This window comes from Pelecanus crispus, chromosome 10, assembly GCF_030463565.1.
Source record: "Pelecanus crispus isolate bPelCri1 chromosome 10, bPelCri1.pri, whole genome shotgun sequence".
NCBI lineage: Eukaryota > Metazoa > Chordata > Aves > Pelecaniformes > Pelecanidae > Pelecanus > Pelecanus crispus.
In genome coordinates this window covers 32,648,946-32,672,117 of record NC_134652.1, presented here as the reverse complement: position 1 = coordinate 32,672,117, position 23,172 = coordinate 32,648,946, and the positions used below count along the sequence as shown (strand labels likewise).

At 36.8% G+C, this 23,172-nt stretch overlaps 1 protein-coding gene across 3 annotated transcripts in view; it reads right to left on the bottom strand.

The window, feature by feature from the left end:
- GRID1 (glutamate ionotropic receptor delta type subunit 1) overlaps positions 1-23,172 on the bottom strand; it is a 543,067-nt gene that overhangs the window by 77,732 nt on the left and 442,163 nt on the right. For all 3 annotated transcript variants that reach the window (XM_075717629.1, XM_075717630.1, XM_075717631.1), the window contains exon 8: positions 22,530-22,649. In XM_075717629.1, the coding sequence (XP_075573744.1) occupies positions 22,530-22,649 (120 nt within the window). The remainder of the gene's footprint in view (positions 1-22,529; positions 22,650-23,172) is intronic.

The window sequence follows — 23,172 nt, the reverse complement described above, 5'->3', positions numbered from 1 at the left end:
GATGTTAGACAGTTTTGAGTATGTCTAACTTATTAATTATAACATTAACATTGACTTCATAATTCAATCCATGGTACAATAAACAAGCGCAGTAAATTCTCTCAGGTTCATACACGAACAGTATTATCTTTCTATTTCAAGAGATGCCAATACGTGATAAAGGGAGCTTGCAAGATAATTACAACATTGTACATTGACATAGTCATTACATGCACTCCAGATTTCTTCTATGGGCTGGAATTTATGCATTGCCTGCCAACCTGCCCTTGGACACAGGCATGAGGCTCTCGCTGCAGTCAACAAGAACGGTGTACGTTAACAATGGGCAAAGTTTCAGCCTCAATTCAGCAAAGAATTTAAACATGCCAATAGTTACTCTGAATTTTGGATTAGACTCAGGTTAAAGGCCTTGCTGCCCCAGGACCCCTTCCTTAAAATTTAAAACATCATAACAAATAAATAGGATCATTAGCCTTTCTCATGAGCTGTCTAGATAATCTCTCTGGTGCTCAGAGAAATCTGACAAGAACAAACAATGCAAAAATAAACGTAGTTTTGGATAGTCAGAATCTTGTGAGCAATACAAAATTATTTGGAAAAAAAAAAAAACCAGATTTTGAATTTGGTATGCCATTGCTTTCTATGCTTTCTAATTGTGACCATGATTCAGGTAAAATGTGAACACAAGAGACCTAAAATAATGCTAGATCAGAATCTTCTAGTCTTCAAAGCCTGCACAGTCTTGAGCTACCATGAGAGGTGTAAGACAGATGAATCCCACCACTCCATGGAGTGGTAAAGGCTACACAGCTGTACAGGTGCACCAGCCCTGCAGCTGCCCTCACCTCCAGCAGCACTTCCCACCCTCTCAAGGTTCACGTTATTGTATGCAAATGGTGAGATAAAGTGCAAGGAAACAGAAACATTTCAAAAATGTCCCTTTCAAGATAGGCTGCAAGATCATCCATTATTCAACAAACCATTAATCATCTTTTACACCTGGACACGTCAGATAAAGATTCTGATCCTGAAATCCATATTCAAGAACCCCAGAGGAACTAATTCAACAGATCCAGCCACTCATTTAAGTATGAGTTAGAAGGCAGGTTTTCAGACTCAGTTGGTTCTCATTTGGTACAGAATTAAGTCCTTTTTGAGACAAGGAGCAGGACAGCCAGCCCCAGTCTATTTTACGCTAATGTAATTCCAGTTTATGCTTGATTTTAGACCAGAATCAGGCATATGTAACCTATCTAGTGGACCTATATGGCATTCAGATGCTCTGCTCAAGCTCATCAAAAGAGTTACAGGGTATCAGCAGTATTAGAGTTTTTTAGATCAATGAACATTTCAAGACAGGATAGATCCAAATATGAGAAATCACTTGTTAAGAAACAATGACAAGTTTTTCAGACGGAACATGTGGTTAAGACAATGAAATATTTTAGTAGAACACTGATACTCTTCTACTTAACCCCCATTTATTAGCATAATGCCAGAAGTAACATAAAATTGCATTAATATAAACAGTTAATATAGCAGTCCTGTGTACAATAATTTGCATTGCTTTTACTGCATCCACATGACTGTATTGGCATGGTTTTTAGCATAAACGTAAATGGGTTTTGCAGTCCATATATGAATTCCATGGTGCTGTGGAAATAAAACTAGCAATACCTAAATTAGGTAATTTAAAGCTAGGTTAGATATGGCTAGGTGAACTGTTATTACACAGACTGGACAGCAAATAGATGTTACAATCCTACTGGAAAAATATTCCAAACAAGATCCTTAACTGGCAAAATCTGATCAAGATCCCTTGACTTGACTGCACTTATACGACTATATGTCAAGTGAGGTTCCAGCTGACTCTTTACCAGTGATATCTTTGCTAAGTGCTTCTAGTGATTTTCTGTCTACATTAACAGGAATGTTTCAGGAACATACACTCCAGTACACTTTCTCTTAAATTATTACTTTATATACTACAATATTGTGGACATCCACATCATAGACTATATCACCAAACTATCATAGAGAAATCTCTGTGAAAGTAGTATTAGAGATTAATTATCTTGTTAACAGCTTTTTATTTTTGTCAACTTTTTATTGGCTTCATTTGGTCATTCTTAACTTACCACTAATACAAGTGAATAGCAAACCAGTCTCTTTACACTTCCTAAAGTACAGTAGAAGCCTTAAATTGTATTAATGTAATGAAGTGGTCAACATACCATTCCATTTATATGAAAACTACACTTTGGAACTATAGCACAAAACAAAACTATGTGTAACTTTACAGAACTAGAGGTTTTCCAAAGGCTTATAAATGAGAAGAAAAAGAATTTTTACAAATATGGTCTTAAATGCAATATTTACTCAGCTGTGTATATTGCTCAAGACACACTGTAGGCTCACAAGAAAATAAGAACAAGTTAGTGGTCGTCTTTCCCTTCCATTCTACATTGATCTTCTTTCTCTTCTCAAATAATTAAAACATGTCGAATACAGAAAGAGCTTCGAAAACATCTGACAGTGTTATCCTCTATACCAGCAGAAATATGACAAGGTTAATCAGCTGGTTTAAAGGAGCCTAACTTCCCTTTGCAGGCAATTGTTGCTATCAGTTTTCTTGTGGAAGGATAGTCAATAATGTCTCCTAATCTCTTGTAACAGACATGGGACAAACATTCTATTACAACCTAAATAAATGAGAGAAACTTTAATTTTAGACTTGTCTATCAAAGCGGTATTCCAGTCATTATTACAGCTATGGCTGGCATCTTTTTCTTTTCTTCTTCTCCAGGTTTACTTTTTTTTTTTTTTATCTGCTGCTTCAATTAACTGTCATAATGGTTACAAACAATGGCCACATTTTGATACAAAAATACAATTATTTGCCACTTATCCTTTGTTTTCTAACTTTTTCCCAACTCTGTTCTCCCCTTTTCAGTCACTTCTGTATCTTCCTCCACACTACTCTCTCATTATTCCCCAAGTTAATTTATCAGGCTATTTACTCCATATTTAACTATGACTTCCGTTGTGCTCCTGTGGTCAAGTAAGTTTACTTTTTGAACAGTTACATATAAATCGCATATCACCAGGCATATTACGACCTGACCTCTGTATATATTCTTAGAAAGCAAAATATTCAGGGCAGATATAGCACACAGAAAAATGACCATAGCTCAAAATACATAAAACAATGCAAAATTTTGTATATAAATGGTATAAAACACCACCAAGGTTATGCACCAGCTTTTCATTTCCGGCATTTCAATATTAGATATACATTCTAAAATGTGGAATTAGAAACATATATAAAGTCTGAGGGATAAGAAGTCTTGCCAAACTCACATTTTGTTTTCACTATTTATGTACAGGTATTAGGCACTGTCACTATTTGTTTCAGATTGTTCTGTCACAATGAAAAGGAAAAAAAAGTTAAATTAATACAATTCTAAAATTCTGAATTAAAAAAAAAAAAAATGTAAACACTTCCACTAAACCCAAGCTCCAAGTGTGTTTTCGAGCCAAGTACTCTTCTTCAGAAATTCATGCAATGTGGGTTTTCAGTCTCACACTAGTACAAAGAATACCTATTTTTGAAACAAGGCTTTCTTTTTTAGTAAGGTGAAAAATTTCAGATAAATAAATTCATTTGGGTATTAATGGATATTTCGCTGTATTGCTAGGTTTGAACCTGACTCTTACATGAAAAACAAGAATCCCAAGCAAGGTAAATCAGAAGCAACTGAGATCCAAAAATTTCTTTTTTCCCCATGATGGAGACCAAATGTGAAAGCCAGTTCCATTATTAGATTTTGGAATTATTAGACTTGATTTTAAGGCCAGAAGAGATCATTATGACTAGTCCACTTTGGATTTCTGTACTACAAGGACTGAAGATAAACACTTAGGTCTGTAGCCTCTGTTAAAATGATAGCATGTCTATTAGACATCTAACTCTGGCCTGAAAAATGAATTTATGGATATTCCATATGTCTATAAATAAGTTATTCAACTGTTAGTTATCCTGATGTTGAAAAACCAAAGAGAAGACTCATACAATTTGTTCCTTTCTAAAAGTGGAGAAAAACACCAAAAAAAAAACCCACCAAAAAAAAAAAAAAAACCCACACCAAACTCCAAACACACACACACAAAAAACCCCAAACAAAGCAAGAAAAAGCCAGAAGAGGTTTGGAGATTATAGATTTGGTTTGTGGGGTTTTCCTCATTTTAGTCATAAATACATGAAAACCCCAAAGGAGAAAATTCTGATATCACACAGGATACTAACCAAATGAATCACTAACAGAATTGTCCAAACCACTTTTAAAATTAGTCTACAGAGTAAATAAGATGAGAGTGTTCTGCCAGGTTTTTCAATACTTGCTGAAAAACATGACAAAAAACTTGATTTCCCTATGTTTTGACCCTGGTTTCTTGCCCAAAAGGGAACTTTAAAGTATAGAAACAGTAAAATAAAAGGAGGACACAAATACCATCCGTCAAAGCTAGCTTGATAGTATGGAACATACCTTCAGCTGCCTCGACTTTTTTAGGTCAGAGAGAAGACTACAAATGCACTGCCAATACTCAAACCCGCAGTGGTCGCATACAGCAGTAACTAACCACATAACTCATACTATCTTATCTTCCCAAATTTGGAAGTGCCACTGTTCCGGGCAATATAAATTCCAGAACAGAGAATAATTATTATGGCTGTGGTGTTGATATTATTCGTCAAACTATCCTGAACATTAAGAGAACCCGACGCATTTCCTGGTTATGAAACTGACCCCGTGATACCCTTTCACTGTCATTAGAGCGACAGGAGAACAGCCATGACAGAACACAGATCCTTTAATTTGTGCCACAAAACTTCCAATGGCACAAATGGCAGCTATTCTTGTGCAAGGAAAGAAAAAGTCTTATTAATAATTTTAGTCTTTTCATCTTCAACCTACTAATTTTCAACGCATTTCCTAAGAACATATTTCTGCTCTATTACAGTTCTTGATTCAACCCAAAGTTAGTATCTTGTTTCAAAGATGTTAGACCATTCTACCTCATACTGGCAAAAAGCTTTTAAACAATCATCAATTCAGTATAACTTCTACTGTGCTATTACCATGGAAAAGTGTTACTGTTCAAGAATATTTCCTCTGGATCATAATTACAATAAGAATAGGTTCCTGAGGGCATAATGTAACAAAGTCCTGAAGTTGAAAGGTTGTTTAAAACCTTATTGAGCTAGATGTATTTTATTTCAAAAAAACACATCTGAAGTCTATAACATGTCTGAATGTTTTAATGGTTTTTATTTTTTTCTTGTTTAGAAGAAAAAAGAACCACACGCAGTTTAGAATTTCATCAGTCGGAATAATCATCGCAGTGTAGCGATTTTCATCCTAAAGGGCCGTTAATCTTTTTGCACATGTATTCAGTCATTTCTGTGGTGAAATGTAACAACTGTTTCATAATGTCAACAGTTTAAGACATGCCAGGTAAATCATTTCAAAGTACTCAACAGTCAGAGAAGGGGAGAAAGTCAAGGGAATTTTCAGGGGGATGGATACTAACATCTTATATTTATCTCAATAGAAGTCAATTCATGTCATGCATTAACTAACATGGCTAAGAAACTGCTTCAAACACAGAGAAACAACACAGCTGAAAATAAACTTCAAGAAGAAACTAGCTAGGCACAAATGGACTAATTTGTGCTGTAATACAAGCAAGTTAAGCAAAAGATTCTGGCCAGTATTATAGAGGTGAAGGAAATGCAGGCTAGGATAGGAAAGGGACAGTGCAGAAAGGATAATGCCATGCCTTAGAGGGTATGCGCACGCAGCGCAGCAGCGTGAGCCCTCGCCTTGGGACAGGTCGAGTGTTTTAACAAGGTTTTAACAACCCTAACCCAAGGGTCAGTCGTGCTATGATCAGATCCAAATTCGTTTGGACTTCATTCATTTGACTTTGATCACCTCAAAGGCACCTGATTTTCACCAGAAGCCAGGCAGCTGCTCTTCTTGGATGTCCTTTCTCCCCCACCCCATATTCTCCAGATAGATCCCTTAAAACAGGCATGCAAAACCAGTATGCACTACTGACACTGGTTAGAAGCATTTTGATAAATAAGACAGTTTCTATGCACTTGTATCCGGGTCCCCTAGATTTAATTAATAATTTAAATTAAATTAAAATATACAAACACGCATATAAAGAGAGGTAGAAACTATCTAGCTGGGAGTTGTTCAGGCAGATCACATCTCCTGTAATTGCAAAGAATTGGATTTGTTTTTAAAGCACATTACTACAAAACAGTAAGAGAGAATATTTTTTTAAAGCTACAAATTGATACAGAATGCAGTGATGCCAAACACCTATTGCCATTTGGAGGCAGTTGGAGCGGTTTGGGTTTGGGTCCTGAAGCACACCCTGAGATCAGTGTGACTTGCACTTTGTTCCCCAGGAAGGAAATTCATATTCACTCTCTATATAAGGCTGGTTCAGAAAATGAACCTCTTTGTATTATTACTGAATTCTGCTTGAACAATTTGACACAACTGTTTATTGCTTTTCTGCAGCCATCATCAGTCAATCACTAGCAGTGTCCTCACTAGGTAAGATAGCTAATAGCTGTGCACAGCTGGGTCACAGCCAGCGTAATTGCATTTGAACCTTGAAGAACACCCTACCTCGCTAACTTTGATGCTGCTGGTTATGCAGCATCACAATACTGCACACAGGCAATAACTTCACTGGCCAAGTAAGGCTGTTCTCCTGCTGTTCATGATATCTGTGCTAACAACCTTCAACATGTATCCTTTCAGAAAAGTTGTGACTGGCTGTTAGTCATGTTGTGGAATCTTATCATATGTGTGGTGACCAAGAGAACATAATAGTTTTGAAAAACCTATGTATAACCCGCTTATCAATAGATATTATTATTTTCTTTGCAAATTAACTGATTTTCTTTGACCATCAGAGAATTTTAAAATCCATTCAAAAACCCATTTCCAAGACAGCCTCATTTCCTCTAAAGGAAAAATAAAGATCTGCAGATGTACAAAGGTCTTCATAAGAAGGTAATGTTAGGAAGCCAGTATTTCTACAGAGACAAAACAGTAGCAGTAGCAAGAAAGACAATCCAGCTAGCTAGGAATCACTATTTTATTCTTTACAAAGGAAAAATTAAAAAGAAATAAAAGAGAGTTTGAGCATTCTCTTTCAGATAATTAAAAGAAATGCCAAATGAGAGTAAATTTTAATAAAGTAGACTTTATAAATTAGAATCAGAGACACATTCATGAATAGAAAATACACACCTTTAATAATCTCTCACCTGAGGCATATACATGCCTGGTAATGACACACAGCCAAATCAAAGGTGTTTAGAATGGCTGCGAAGAGAGGCAACAGGCAGAGAAAAAACAGATAGAGGACTACTATATATTTAGCATGTTTAGCTAGATTACCTTACATGTGGTCCCTTTCTGCAAACAGAACCCCTACTTGCACTGGTTGTACTCACTGCCAGCCAGTTGCAGTGGAAGTAGTAATTGCTTATTATCTGTGAAACCACAGTAATGTTTAGTTAGGCTTTCAAGGCCAAGTTCCTCATCTTTTACATGAAAGATGAGGATATGTATATACATACATACATACAAAAACAAAAAAAAAAAATCCCTACATGGAATTAATGCATGAAACAAAATCAAAATGTTGAAAAGTTGACCTAGAATTTGAGCTATCTCTTAGTCTATGAAAAACTGCTATTATTTTGAAAAAAATTACATCTGATTTAAGTCAGAAATATTTCTTCACGTGCTAAGCTACCTTGTATTTTCTTTATATCCATATTTGCCCTCTCTATCGTTCTGAACTGTTACCAGAAAACCTGTTACCAATTTTTTGGCATTGCCCAAAAATACCTGTCAAATGTTCATCAGCTGATAAGTGATACAGTAGCTTCCAATTTCCCATACTAAAGGAAACTGAAGCATCCCAGATGTCACCACCTTTATAGTATTTCCCAGTATGTCTGTCCATCCTTTGAGCAGACATGAGTCTGCTCTCCCTGTGCAGTGACCAGACCAGGAGTCACCCAGGTGTGTTACCTTGATGAGTGCCAGAGCTCAGATCTTCTGCTGAGAGGAAGGGCAAGAGCTGAGCATCACCTGCGCTCGGACCAGGCAGCTGGGGCTAGCCCAGAGCACTAGAAGAGAGGTTGCTGAAGACAGTCATCTTCAAAATATTATGTAGAGAAAATAAGGAAAGACTCTTCCTCACAGCAATATTAATGTAAGTCCTAGTGTACAGTCTGGAAAGCATAATTGTATTTCTAGCTTGTAATCAGCTAAAGGAAGTACTGATATTGTCTGTCAGGTTTATTGATGATTATTATCCATAAATTCTTTCTGTTTTTCTCATATCCCTGTATTTCCACTGGGCATGTTTTGTTTCTCAAACCCTGTATTTTTGACAGCATTAGTCAGCACACCAAAGTAAAATAATGAATTTTACTGCTATGCTTTTTCCATCTGTAAATGTGTCCATATAAAGCCCTCACAATGCCCCCAGAAAAATGCATTTTGTTGACTTTGGTTTTTTTAAGTGACTGACAAGAAAAGCAGATTCTAATATGCCACAGAGGAAATTAAGATGCAGTGAAATCTATATAGGCATGTATGCATGTATATAAGTTTGCATATTTTGTAATCTTTCCCACAATTTAGAGACTTGGCATTTTTATGTAAATGGTTTACAGCAACAAACAAAAGGAGAATGTCTAGATTTGCAATTCAGCATATTGAGACATAAAAAGCCTGAGATACCCAAGACCAGGCATACTTCAGAATAAATATACATCAGGAAGGCAACAGAACTACTCCTGATGTGGATTCCTGTAGAGATGCTGTCAATCAAATCAGTATTTAATTCAACAGACTTTGTCAGCTTGCTTAAGTTACAGGCCAGCTGGAAGACCTTTCCTCATTAATCATTGCATCCCCAGGTTTCTGGGATTACTCAAATTATCTGCCTGTGCTCTTGGTGCACTCCCCCCAAGAGCATTGTTCTGCTGCCTGGGTCTACACCCCATTTCATTTGTCATCAGGCATTCTGAGAGGCCTACAGAAACTAAAGACATTCTGGAACTAAGATAGCTCAAACTAACAGACATCCCAATTTCTATCCTGGAAGCCATTGCTAATGCTTATTTTTGGTGATAGGAAGCATGGGGAACACCACAGGATTTGAAGCAGTGGCAGTGGGTAGGATTATGGCTGTACACAAACACACAAATGGCTTTGGGTTTAAGGGGTGTTAATTTCTAATGGAGAAGGAGGAGGAAAGAAAACAATCACTTCCTTTGCTCGTTGTTCTGGAGCAGCATTAATCCATATACTGTCTTTCTGGACTGGACCATGCAATACCTGCTGAAGCAAGCCAGAACTAGAGAAGTGAGATGTCCTAGAGCGGTGTTTCAAAATCAGAATTATAACACCTCACTTCAACAGGGAAGCCTGCCTCCACAGAGCCTTGCTGCTGGTCTGATCCCGAACTTCCAAGTCTTGGAAATACTCATTATGAATTCAGAACAGACAGGATTTCTGAAATAATTTAAACCAGAGAGGCAGTATGTACATCGATGTACCTATGTTATACCACCTACATCCAGAAAGCTAATTCAGCTACAGGAAAGCATATTTAATCTTTGCTGCAGCCTGGCTAACTACCATGGAGCACTGAGGATTATTAATGTGGGCAGGCTGCATTGGGCGGCACAGGAGGGAAGGTAGCTGAAGAGATCCTTGCTGCTCCAATTCCTCCTGTCCTTCCAGGAGAACCTGCTGACTCTTTTTTCTTTGCTTCATAAAGAGTGAGAGAAACAGGGTAACTTATCTTCAAAATCCAGTATCAATACTCAAAATGCCTACCACAAATCCTCCTGTACAGAGACACCAGCAAAACTAGCACAGGTTCTTAAAGTATATTTTGTTGAAAATCTGTGAGAACAGAGAAGGGTAATCTGGCAGGCAGCAAGAGTAGTGGACAGATGAAAATCCTCTCTGCAAATGGTCAGGAAACAGGCTGTACTTGTTCTCCTCAACTGAAGCCAGAGGATATGTATAGTAAGGGCAACCGATGTATTCTAAGCAAGGAAATTTGTTTCCTGGTTTTATTAGGAAAAAATATTATAAGGGCAGCTATAGCTCAACCTATAAATGCGGTAAACTCTCATGAAATTTTATAGCCAACCTGTGCTATAAAGAACATATAGCATAAACAAAATTTGCAGGTAATGTATTGTTTCTTGAATGAGACAAAAAGCAATTAGACAACATCACAAGCATGCAATTAATACAAATAAGAAACAGAAGATTACTGCTTTACGCTAGGCAGTGCCAGCAGACTTCAACTTAATGTGCTTCACATATGTCAGAGAGACAGAGAGAGGAATGTCCAACCTCATTCTCTCCACCAATATTGACCCTTTCCAACTAGAAAGCTTCCCTTAAGATGAAGGTTATTTATTTTCCAAAGCCGAGTCCCTCTGTGGCAGACGCAAAGGTTTTAGCGATGGTGGCTCTGACTTTTTACCGATGACTCAGCTGTCAGATAACAATTACTCTCACATCCTCATCAGACTGTCCAATATTAACTATGTTATACTCAACAAATTCACCTGAGCGATCACACCAAGTCAGCAGTGGGGAAACTGTGTGATTTGCTGGGGTGTTGGGTGTCCCTGCTCCCATGGCTGGTTCAGTAGCATACCGCCTCGAAGCACAAAGGGCATTGCTAAAGAGATGTTTTGCCTGCAGTGCACTTGTTAAAACAGAGCACTAGCACTGCGGGGTAAGCTCTCTCTTGTGAACCTGAAAAATCATAATAAATTATACTGAAAGACTAATATAATTGCAATAATTGTTCTAAAGCCAAAACTACTTAATGCCTTAAAATTTTGATTAATTCTGAAAAACACCTCTCTAGTTTAATTTGAGCTCCTTTCCTTATGAAAACTGACTCTCACCAAAAGCTGAATATATTAATGAAAAGCAATCCAATCCATATTTTCCATTTGTTTTTCTCTACCGGCTACATTAAATGACTATTTTGCACTGCATCTTGGGAATGGAAGAAATAAAGAAAGATCATGGTATATGGATAATTAAAAAGGTTCAACAGGAGTCATCTGGGATAAAGTGTTACGAAGGTGGTAAGTCATGGCTGACATAGTAGAACTGAAAATGCACAGGAGTCTTATAATACCACCCATAGGCAAAATATACAGAAACACATTACATAAATAATAAAAACATTTATGAAAACTTCTCCCTTTCTTCTTCTGAGGTTTAACACTAGGCATTTCTTTACCTTTTTTTGGTTACTTTTTTATTAAATCAAACCATAGTTAAAATAACATAATTATAGATCTTGGAACAATTCTTCTGTCTGCCCAAACCCTGCATTGAGATTCAAAATAGAAACAGAGAGGAAACCAACATTGATTTGAATTCTACTCCGTCATATTGATTTGTAGAGTGGATGGCATCTATTTCATCTCTCAGTTCATTGTATGACTATACGTTGTGCTCTATTAAAAAGTTGTGGTTAGGCAGCACAGAGGAAGGTACCGATCTTTCAGAGCCAGATTGCACACAGGGTCACAGTGAGTTGCTTGCAGATATAGGGGATATCGTGGCTTTTGTGGAGGCAAATGCCCATCCTCGACAGAGAGAAGCTTCCAGGGTGCAGGACACTACACAAGTGAGGACCAGTTAGCTGGGGATGAAACTGGGGAATGCAAGAGGAAGAGAAGCAAACTCAGAGAGCAAGCCCCTGACATAAGAGATTCATCTTGAGATCCAGAGAAGATTGGACATTTTGTTTTGATTAAGAAAGCCACTGAAATGTCCTGTAATGAGAGCCACACTAGAGTAACAGACTCTTGGGCTGTACACTAGATTCAGATTCACTCTTGCATTCTAAGCCAGCTCAGCCAGCAAATCCATGTTTTCTGCTTCACTGGTTACTGTGTTCCTATTTGTGTTCAAATAAAAAAAAAAAAAAAAAAGTCTCTAGATGCTGAATGTCCTTTCAGTGAGTCTATTGAGGAAAAGTCCTCTTCTGAACACACAGAAACCAGAGCTAATGAAAAATAATAACAAAATCTCAGTGTACTTCCCTTATGCTCATAAAGTAAATATTTTGTGCTCTCTTTTGCCCTCACTTGCCCTAATAAAAAGAGAGAGTAACAACACTTATTTCGCTTTAAAATTTCTAGTGAAATTACCTTGTAATATCACTGAGCAAATTCAGGAAACCTACCAAGAAATACTTCACTCCCAATTATTTATTTGAAAACTTAGGAGAGAGGAAAGAAAAAAAAAAAAGCAGACAAAACATCAGATTCAACTGCAGAAGTGAGCTGCTCCCTCCTTGAGTTTGAACCATGAGCAGCAGGGTTTGTTATACTTAGCCTGAAAAACATACCTCGCACCTGATCCACAAAACTATTCACCCCTATCTTAGCAAACACCCTGGAGAAGTCCCAATACTGAATGCTCTCAAAACTTAGATTTTGATAGCATTTTTCTGTCAGGATGGCAAAACTACAATAGCAGGTTTCTGAACACACAACTACATGGTTTATGTATTACACAATAATAATACAGTTAACTACCTGGGTAACTCTCAGCATAACAAAACCATAGCCTCCAGGTGCTACTGAAATGTAAATAGCTACAGTGGCCTTGTAGACTGGTATTGAATGGCATCTTGAATGAAAGTAGAGAGAATGAGAGAGAGCTCAGTTTAGATTCAACACAGCTCAGACAGCAATCTTGCAAAGCATCTACTAACTTACGTCTTACTGTATTATTAATCTTATGGCTGAATAAATTACACATAAAGCTTTAAGAAAATTATAGATGGTGCTAGAACTACTCAAAATGAAATGTTCTCATACAATTAAATATCACCCATGCTCCTAGCTACTGGATATTAGGGTTTTTTTTTTTTTCCTCCATGTGAGCAATTGCCAGTTCTTGTACTTGTCTTGGACTACTTTCTGGTAAGGTTCCAGGGACTAAATGCTTTGGTACCTTCAGTCACCTATCTGCCCAAGCACTGTATTTGGAAAGCTTCAGCCTGCTTTGTAAAAGAATACCTATTTTTGCACTCTGTCGACCTTGGGTATATTTAGGTAACAGTCCTTACTTAAAACCAAAACAAAACAAATGCCCAAGAACTGATATCAGACACATAGAATCCCTAGATGGTATCATCTCAACTATTTTAAAACATACCCACTTCTCTCATAGCATTGTAACCGACTTTTTTCAATGGATAAAATTTCAAGAATTTGAGACTTTACAATGAACAATGCACGGAGATATAGCGGCCAACCTGATCATAGAAAGCATCCTTCATCCAATGATCTCAAAGCACAGTACAAAAGTTAATAATGAATATGGAAAGAGACTTACATCACTGGCTTCTTCATGGCACCTTAAATTCATAGGCAGAATACCCTACTGGCATCCTGCATGCTTTATGCTCTGTACAATTCTATTTATAAAAAACCAATGGGCTTAAGGCATGCAATCAGATGCTTTTGCAACTTGCAATTTAATTGCAGGACAGGTACATAATTGTTCATAAGAGAATTTTGACTGCAAAGGTGATTTGGCCACTTAAGATACCGGGCTTCAGCTCTTCTACATGACACTCCTGTCTGGTTTACACTGCACTAACAGTAGGCTTTCTGAGCCTGCCCTGTCTTCATGAAGTAAAAGCTGTGTGTATGGTCACTGGCAGCAAGGTACACCTCTTTGTGATACTCTGCTCACCATTTCAGATCCAGGTGTCATTTCAGGTTATTAACATTTTTCTAAGCTCTGCATGACCTGGAATCCAGCCACCTAAGAAATCACCTCTATCGCATTTTCCATTCAGTCTAGTGGCAATTATATTTTTCATTTAACAAAGCTAGCGCATGGCTTCCTAGGGCAAAGAGGGCGATTTATCTGATAGATTCAACCTCTGGAAATCGTTCCCAATAATCTCTGTCAAAAGTGGATTTTGGCAAGCTTCAGTATTCAAGGGCTTTGTGGTGTTGGGGGGGTTTTTTGCCCCTTGGGTCTAAGTGGAATTCAAATGTGTTGCATTTAGTAGCTATTTCAGCCTACGGCAACATAGTGACAACTGACTTTTTAAATAGTGTCAATATTTTTAATTATTATTATGTTCTGCTCATGTACTACTTTTATGCTGGAAAATACCTAAAACATATGTATATATTACTAGATATTGCTTAAAGAAATCTATTTTGTTGCCAACATAGAACTTAAAAATGTGTCATGTTAGCAATCGCATTGTGGGGGAGCTCTGTTTTATATATATGTAAAATAGATATATTTGTACATCACACACATTAACATATTAAAAATACGGACATACTATAATCTGGTAGCCTGTTACATAGATGTCACGCTCAGAAAGGATATTCCATTTTGAGAGTTACTATCTATGTCTGATACTGTCTCCATTCCAGTAAAAGGATGTCTCAAAATGGAAAACAAGTTTTATTTTGTGACATTGGTGTATTTTATCAAAATATATAAATTCATTCACTCCTACAGCAAGAGATATTCTGGTACTGGGCCAGGCATATTTTAGAATTCTTTCCTTGACACAGGCTCACATTGATTATAGATTGTACCTATTTTAAGGTAAAACTGAGTGTTTTCTGGGTGGTCTGAAAACAGAAAGTCCTCAATTTAAAGGCAGTTCTGCCAGGAACTGGAACACCAGCAGGCAATCTCTGCCAAGGACTGTTATTTCAGCGAATTAGCCAATACAAAGAGGTTTAATCAGAACTCTGATGCCCTTTTGCATGTATCTTTCCAAAAGAGTAAGTTGAGGAATTAAAGTTATTCTCTTTTTTAAGTATAATAAACCAAGTCAAAGCAAGTCAGATAGTTTGTGGCACTTTGTGACACAGAAGTTCCTCATGTCCCACATTTGGGCTGACCAGTAAGATACCTTGCCATTAAACTTGTCTTTTGAAAACCTATATGTGAAAGTGTTTACTGGTAATATTTACAGTAATATAATATGGAATGAAATGGCAGAAAAAAAAAAAAAGCAAAAACAGAAGGGGAATTTTAAATAACTTCTATTTCTGTTGTTTATTTTAATAGGACTAAAGAGAAACCATAAAATTCTGTCATTTTTCTTAACAAAACTATGACATACCATGACCAAATATCTTAACTACTATCTTAACTATTTAAACATCCACTTTTTGACGTATTGAATATATCAAAGCATTATACAGATGAAGACAACATAGTTATCCTGGATGTTAAAATTACTGCTGAAATAAATTACTTCATAAACTATGCTTGGCACCTACACGTATTTGCAGTTTACCAAATGATGTACGACAACAACAATAATTAGAAGAATTAAATGCATTTCAAACACTACAGAAAGGAAACTGTGCATGGTCTTCCTCAACATGCAGTCCTTGCAACTGTCCTTGACACTGAAATCATGCAACACATGAAAAGATGTCAGAACTCCTTACTTTATGTACTTACAAAAGCCAAGATGACGTCTATTTGATTTGTTAGTTAAAATAATTGAGCTTGTATTTTGGCATTATCGTTAATATCTTCCAAAGTGATTTTACTAAACAGACATTATGCTAAAAAAGCTAGTCTGACACTCAACAGAAAGTTCTTCTGGTTTTGGTGTGATTTTTAAACAACAATCATGATTCAAAGATATTTCTTAGGGCAGGAAATAAAAAAAGGGGAAGACTGTCCCTCTTTTCTTGGGTAGTAGGCTTACTGCCTTTGTTCAAGATTGATGCTGTGCAAAAGAGAATAGCAAATAATCTCTGTCTTTGGATTTCCAAAAAGGTAAAAAGAATTTGTGAAGGTTTTTTTCAAATACTTTCTATTTTCTTTGGTGTTAAGCTCAGAAAATCTTGACCTGTTTCCCTATGGAAATATGTTTTTCTTTATAGTGTGCACACTTGAGCACAGAATTCTTCATGAGCTGAGCTGCAGAAAGGGGCTTTCTCTTCATCCCATTCTGAATACTCTCCTAGGATCCATCAATAAATTATAGGAGTTTTGATGAAAAGCCCATAATTAAAGATGTAACTGTTTTTAGAAGGCTGATTTTAACACTCCTAACATCCCAATTTTATGCAATATTGCATAAGGGTTAAAAAAGGAGAATGTTATACCCAAGATTCATTAAAGTCTGGTAAGTATGAAATAGTATGTGACTTACGAATTAAGCAGAATTTCTAAACATACAGGCAGTGGTGCATGTGGGCTGTGGAAACTTCAGCAGCATCCTAATAGCTGTAGGTATCCTGGCCCCACTCATAACTCAGATATGACTGCTTTTTAAAATCTAGCCTCAAGCTTCACGCTGTGAAAATGTCATATAAACAGCCGAATAGTCTGCCAAAGGAGAAGACCAGCATGATCTTATGCTTGGAGGAATTCCAACCAAAATTTGCAAGACATCCCTTTTGCTCGGGGTTGAAACTGGTATAATTTGCAAATACATACAGATTTTGTGTTTGCAAATACAAGTAACAGTTCACACAAAAACATGGGTCCCATTGGCAATGTTTTTCAAAAACATAAAAAAAGTTTAAAAGAACTATGTATCACATATTTGTAACAAAAAATGCATTTCTAAACTTGCTTACCTACTTTTCAGTTAGTGAGTGTAATAATTCAGCTATAATTTTACAGTGAAAGCATAAGGAACATAAAATATTTCAATTAGCAAAAAAAGCCCACTTTGCAGAACGTGGGCAAACAAGGACCACACTTCATTTCAGAAAAAACACTCAGGTTCATCATGTTTTTTCTCTAGTATTCTTCTGTAGTTTAAAAATTGATCATAGCCATTTCCTATATGTTCAGCCGTATTTTTCACTATGAATAATTCAACTTAACATTTTCAAGGAATGCCTTTATTTTTACTCCTCACATCCATCTTGTACAGAAAATTACAAGTAATAAATGAAGGAGGTTTATTATTTTGAGTAAAACACTCCAGATTTTTTCTTCAGTTTGACACAGTGTATTTATAGGGTGAATCGCAATACTCTTTTTCCAAATTATTCTACCATGACACTCAATCAACTCAAGCAGAAAGAGAAAGTTAAACTAAATGTAAATATGTGGAAATTGTATTTCACCCAGAACGAGAGGGCTATTAGCTCTTCCCTTTGCAAGGTAACAGGGGAACTTTAGTGATCACAAGTAGCCAAGACTTCAGTCTTACTTTTCAGCTGAAAGATACCTTGGCAACACAGATTACACTGAATTACTATACCCAAGTGCATGTTTATGAAGTGCTCAAACAGGAGGCAGGCATCTGTTTTATGGCTAAACTCAGGCAATTTAATTATGTATTTTTCCATATGAGTAAAACTGATTCAATTACAGTAGTAACCACCTAAGATAATTCTCTTCAGTATATATCTTTTAGCAGTGTATGATGTAATGGCAAGATTCTTGCAGATGAAAGCACTTGATACTGCAGACCCCTAAGAAATACAGTTCCTTTTTGCAATGAATAAGCAGCATGGGATTTCTCATCGTGAAAATGATGAGATTCTGCCTAAAAGCAACAATCCCAATTAAAGCACTGTATCAGACTTCAAAAATGGGGTTTCAACAACTGTGAAACACATCACAAAACTACTTACAGTGACTTCTGCAGTCTGCCTTAGAAGTGCTGGAGGAAACAAGTACGACTGTTTATGAAGCAGATGATATTTCAAGAAAAATAGAATTTAAAAAAAATGAAAACATACCAACTGACAGAAATGAATAACCAATGGTAAATGTTATAATTTTGAACAGAATGTTTCTTATGAAATACAGTATGTGTGTAAACCATTAATTCTGCCTTCATTACCGCCAGCTTGGGAAAGAATTGCAGATTGCTTTATAAAAAATATGATCCCTGTCACAGAATAAACTAAACAACAACATCATTTCACTCTTAAAGAAGATCTTCCTGCCAAGGATGAAGCTAATCATAAAGCTCTCCTTACAGGCATTATCTAACTAAGCCTAATCACATCCCTACAAGGGTAGTTAGTTTTTATGGTATTCTCTGCATACATGGTCAAATGAGAACAGATAGGTTTACACCTCAAAAGCTCACTGTGAGTTAGCGAGTTGCTAGGAATAGCACCCTGGAGTCCTGACTCCCTTATTTTTGCTCTCACGGCTGAATCATTAAACTATTATTTTGTGTGGAATCCACCCAAGTGCAGAAACATAAGAAATATGACCCAGCTCAGATGTTCTGAAAGTTACAGCAAGGGTTTCATTAATAAGAACTAAGAATATAGATGGTCAGTAAAGAGGGAATTAACGTGGTCCTAACCTCCTTTCCTACTTCACATCCCTTGTACTATGGAAGTGGGACATAGTTCTGCACTGACAGTTCCAAACAAGCTCTGAAGGGGTGGTGTCTCATACTATTAGGAATATACAGATTTTAATACTATGATGCATTCGATTTCTTAATGTTAACAGCTAAATTTTTTTCTAGAGTCCTTTTTTTCTATCAGACTTCAAAACTTTGTACAAAGCAGGCAAGTACCCTCAACTCCATGCTACAGATGGGGACAGTGAGCCAATGAAGCAAAATGACGTAACGATCACCCCCAGCTACTGGCAGTGCTGGGAATGAACCAAAGGCTCAGGAAGCTTAAGGCAGAAGACATAAAAATGTAAACATACAAGAGATGCTTAACGCATCCATGTAGGTAAAAAAAATAAATTCATAAAGGACTAATAAATAAGAATTTAAAAGAGGAAAAAAAGAAGCATGTCGGTAGCTTTAAATTCAGAGAAAGACCGTTCAATGGTGAGTAACCCAGCAATTACAGCAATTAAGGCTGATGCTGAAATTGATGCATACATGCTTAGCATGGGAGGTGGACATAAGAGGTGAAATAAGAAAGGGGTTTTTATCCGCTACAAATGCAAATCCCGAAAGTCTCAAAGGGTTTTGAACATAACAGGCTATTAGTCTCATTCCTTCTGCTCCGTACACTTCACCTGAACACTTTATACCACTTCTTGGTTTTCCAAGTTATACTTCCTCTGTGTTTCTTTCATTCTTTCTTTCACTCAAATTTCATTCAACTTAAAATATTAGTGTGGCATGAGCTATTAAAGTTTCTTACTTTTTTATTTTTGGTTGATTCTGTTATGTTTTATACTTTTTACAGTTCCCTTATCTCTTTATATCCAGCTCTTTTTTTTTTTTTTTTTTTTCCTAAATATACAGATACTCAGGTTGCTATTTTTAAAGATGTTTACAGACATTAGGAACATAAATCATACCAGCAATCGTCAAGCACTAGGCATTTCAGCCTCTTCAGGTATCTGACAATCTTATCCTTCATCTTTCAAATGCCCTGATAACCCACCACACTGATCTCTTTTTTTAAGCATGAACACACTATGCTTTCTCAACCTCCACATGCACACAGTAAATAGAAGGCAATCACCTGAGCCTTTTGTAAAGCAAGGTGGTCCCCTTAAGGGACATACCCTGTTCTTTTATGTTCAAACCAAAGTAATTAGAGCATTTTCTGTAGTTTCCCTTTCACTAAAGTACACCCAAACAAAGGAAAAAGAAAACATACACAAAATACACAAAAGCCACTATCGGCCTTTACCAAAAAACTATGGTGTTAGACTTGAAGAATAAAGGAGAAGGTATACTAAGCAAGCAAATACATATACTTACTTGCACTCATAACTCAATCACAGCTAGTGGAAGGAACAACTCTCAGGGCAACTGGGAAGAGTCAAGATGCCTCTACAGAAAGGCCCTGAAAATTCCTGCCAGATTTGGGTTACTATCTTGGACATCCTCCTAGGAGTCTTTCTGGTGAAACTGATGCCTGAGAAACTTTCTAAGGGATGTTGAGTATTAGAAGTCCACTAGCTTTTGACTGGATTCCCTCTAAGGCTCAACACTCAATGTCACACTCTTTTGCCCTACCCTGTCATAGATCCTAAATGCAAAGGTTTTTTATAGGGTCAGGGCAGGGATGAATAGATACAGGTGCTCTCCATACAGAGGAAGAGAAAACCATGCAAAAAGAACCTTCTGTTTTTCACCAAAAATGTGTTCCTCCACAGCTATATCTGGGGAAAGGCTGATATGGAAACAACTGACAATAAATCGGAATTGATCTCTCACTCAAGTAATATAAATGAGACAAGCATGACTTTCTGAGCATTTAAAAGTGCTTCTGAGCTGTAACATATTTTTGCTGCAATAATAAAAAGTCAGGCTGTCTAAATAATTGAATACCAGTAGTTCCATGGCAATTTTGCTCTAAGAAATATCATCTCTTCCAAGTTCTTCCATAGACTTCTCTAGCATATTGCTGAATTTTTACTCTCTCTGTATATTAGGCTAAAAGGATCATTTTCAGAACTTCATTTTAGCTCAGAGTAGTATTCCACAGCCAGTAGCTTTTTACCCATTTAGAATTAGACTCCCTTTCATTTTGGAAACTGTATAATGTTCTGCATTGAACATCTAAAGGGTTAAGCCTTCATATATTAACCACCTAATACCAAAGTAGCACATTAGGGATCAAAAGTGATCAGTGGTATATCAGTTTAGCCATTTTAGTAATTTTTCCATTTAGTAATTTTACCTATTTCTTTGCCTTGTGGTCCCTTTTGAGTGATATTTTAGCTATCTCCACATGTCTGGATTATATCTCAATTTGGTCAGTGTGCTACACATACTAAAGTGAGAGCTTTCGTATATGTGTTACCATATTTGAAATGTACATTAGAAAAAAAAGTAATAATGTACACTCACACATCATAATTTCCCTTTAAGGCCTCAAACCTGTTCTGAGTGGCAATGATGCCAATTTTACTGAAAGGTAAATTGAAGCATAAAGCGATTATGTGACTTATTCAAAGTCACTTGGGAATTCTGTAACAAAATAGAACCAAATGCAAATGCCCCATGGCATCCATCTGCTAGGGATAACACAGCAGTGACAGGACACACTTTTCTGTAGTAGCAGCTGGAAACACAGTAGGGCAGTCCACAGCATCTCATCTGGCACCAGACACTTCTGTTTTGCATACTTGTGCATAAAGTGAGGTGCATACTTCTGTTTATGAACCAGAATGGCTTCCTAGACCTCCTAAGCCAACCCTGTTTTATTAAATAGGCAACACTGTTTCCAAAATGAAGATAATTTTTCATCATTCAGGTACTGCTTGGAACTCAGACTTCCTCATTTGCAGTAGAAAACTTCAAGAAATGAAAGGGGACTGAGAAATAGCCTTTTCTGGTCATTACAATACAGGAGGGTGCCTAGTCAATCTGAAGTCTTCAGAGACATTTTTTGGCAACAGAAGTTTTTCAATTATATCTCCTGCAGCTTTATGCATTTCAAAAACTTCTCTTCCTTCTGTTGAATTTCTAATAGATATTGCAAGCCTTTGGCTCCAAGTCCAGAATCCTCATGCAAAATTAGACTCTGAAAGAATCTCAGGTTTAGCTGTTTAAGATGATAATGTAAACACAAGTTCTTTGCTTGTTTTTCCATTTAGACTCATGTAATTCAGGTGAATCAAAACAAAACACAGAAACCAATGGTCAAATGAAAATAGAAAAGGTCATAAATTCTAATTCTTTATGGAATCCTCTTTGTTCAGCTCTACTTAATGTAGGACTCACTGACCATACAGAGGTAATGTCTGTATTTCAACCAGTTGACCAGTTTAGGGGTATTTTGTAGCTTGGGTTCCAGTCAGAACCTGACTGTTCAACTGCGAGTTTCAGGTATTTTCAGAGCATCCCCTCTGCATGAACGTTTTCAAGGTAGCCTTCTCAGCCCATGACAATTTATGTTAGTAACCCCATGGAACAATTCTAACTGCCTTCTAATCCCCATCAGTCCTTGTTCTACCAGCTACCATTGGTAGGTCATCCTTTACTTTACAAAATATAGCATCATCCATTTTGGAAATCCTTCTCTAGAGGTTTTTTAATTTATTTATCTCAAATTCTTGCAGCAGCTATACTTTGAAACATCTTTGTGTGTTTAGGTAATTTATATTCTCAGCTTCCTTAGTAAGACAAGTGCCAGTAACATCAATTATATCTTAATAAAATACATGAGCAGAATTGTGCAGGCTTCACTGTTGTGTTCACAGTATTGTTATGACACTGCGTCATTACTGCACATGTGGAAACCACTTGTAGGACTCCTGCCTACCTATATAAAATTAGCTTCCAGGATTTAAGTGTGTAAGATATTAGAAAATATTTCTCTTATAGTCAATTTCTTCTGCAGTGTAGCACTAATTCATTCTTAAAGAATAGCATTTTCTCCTGTGAAGTAGGATGTATATTATTTAGAGGAAAACAAAAGAGAGAAAGAAGAAGCATATCTTTACCCTCCGCACATCTTTGCCAAATGTTTCGCTGTAGCTAGTGCCCAGTATTTCAAATTGAACGTAGGGGTTGGCGCCATCTTCTCTGAACTCCATAACACCAGTAAGCCCAGTTATATGGCCCTAAGGAAATAAGTTTCAGAAATTTTAGAATAGAACAAATTTGCCTTTATAAACACTCCTCTTCATTAAAGGTATGCCAAATCTGCTTTAAAACTGCTTACAGTGAACATAAATGTGGCAATTACATGTTCTTCAATAGCTCTAACATAGCGCCAGACAAAAGACTACTTTTTTTTTTTTTTTTTTTTTTTTTTTTTTTTTTGAAAATTACTTTATCACTAACACATCCACTGCATATTGTGGAAAAAAGCCATCAGGTCTTCATCATTCACAGAGACAGACCCCAAAGAAAAGGCGAAGGACCTTGGTGGACCATGAGACAGCAGCCCTTTCAGTGTAACTGAGGGCAGCAGGTTCAGTTCCGGGGTTGAATACAAAGGCATGAGCTCCAAGTCCAAAAGAAAGAGTATGCCTGCTGTGCTCCCAAGAGAGGCATGAAGAAAAGATAGAATTTTAAGTATTATTAAAACCTCTCTGTGAAAGTATCACAGAGTTTGATTTTGGGTTTGCAGCAAAGAAGCTT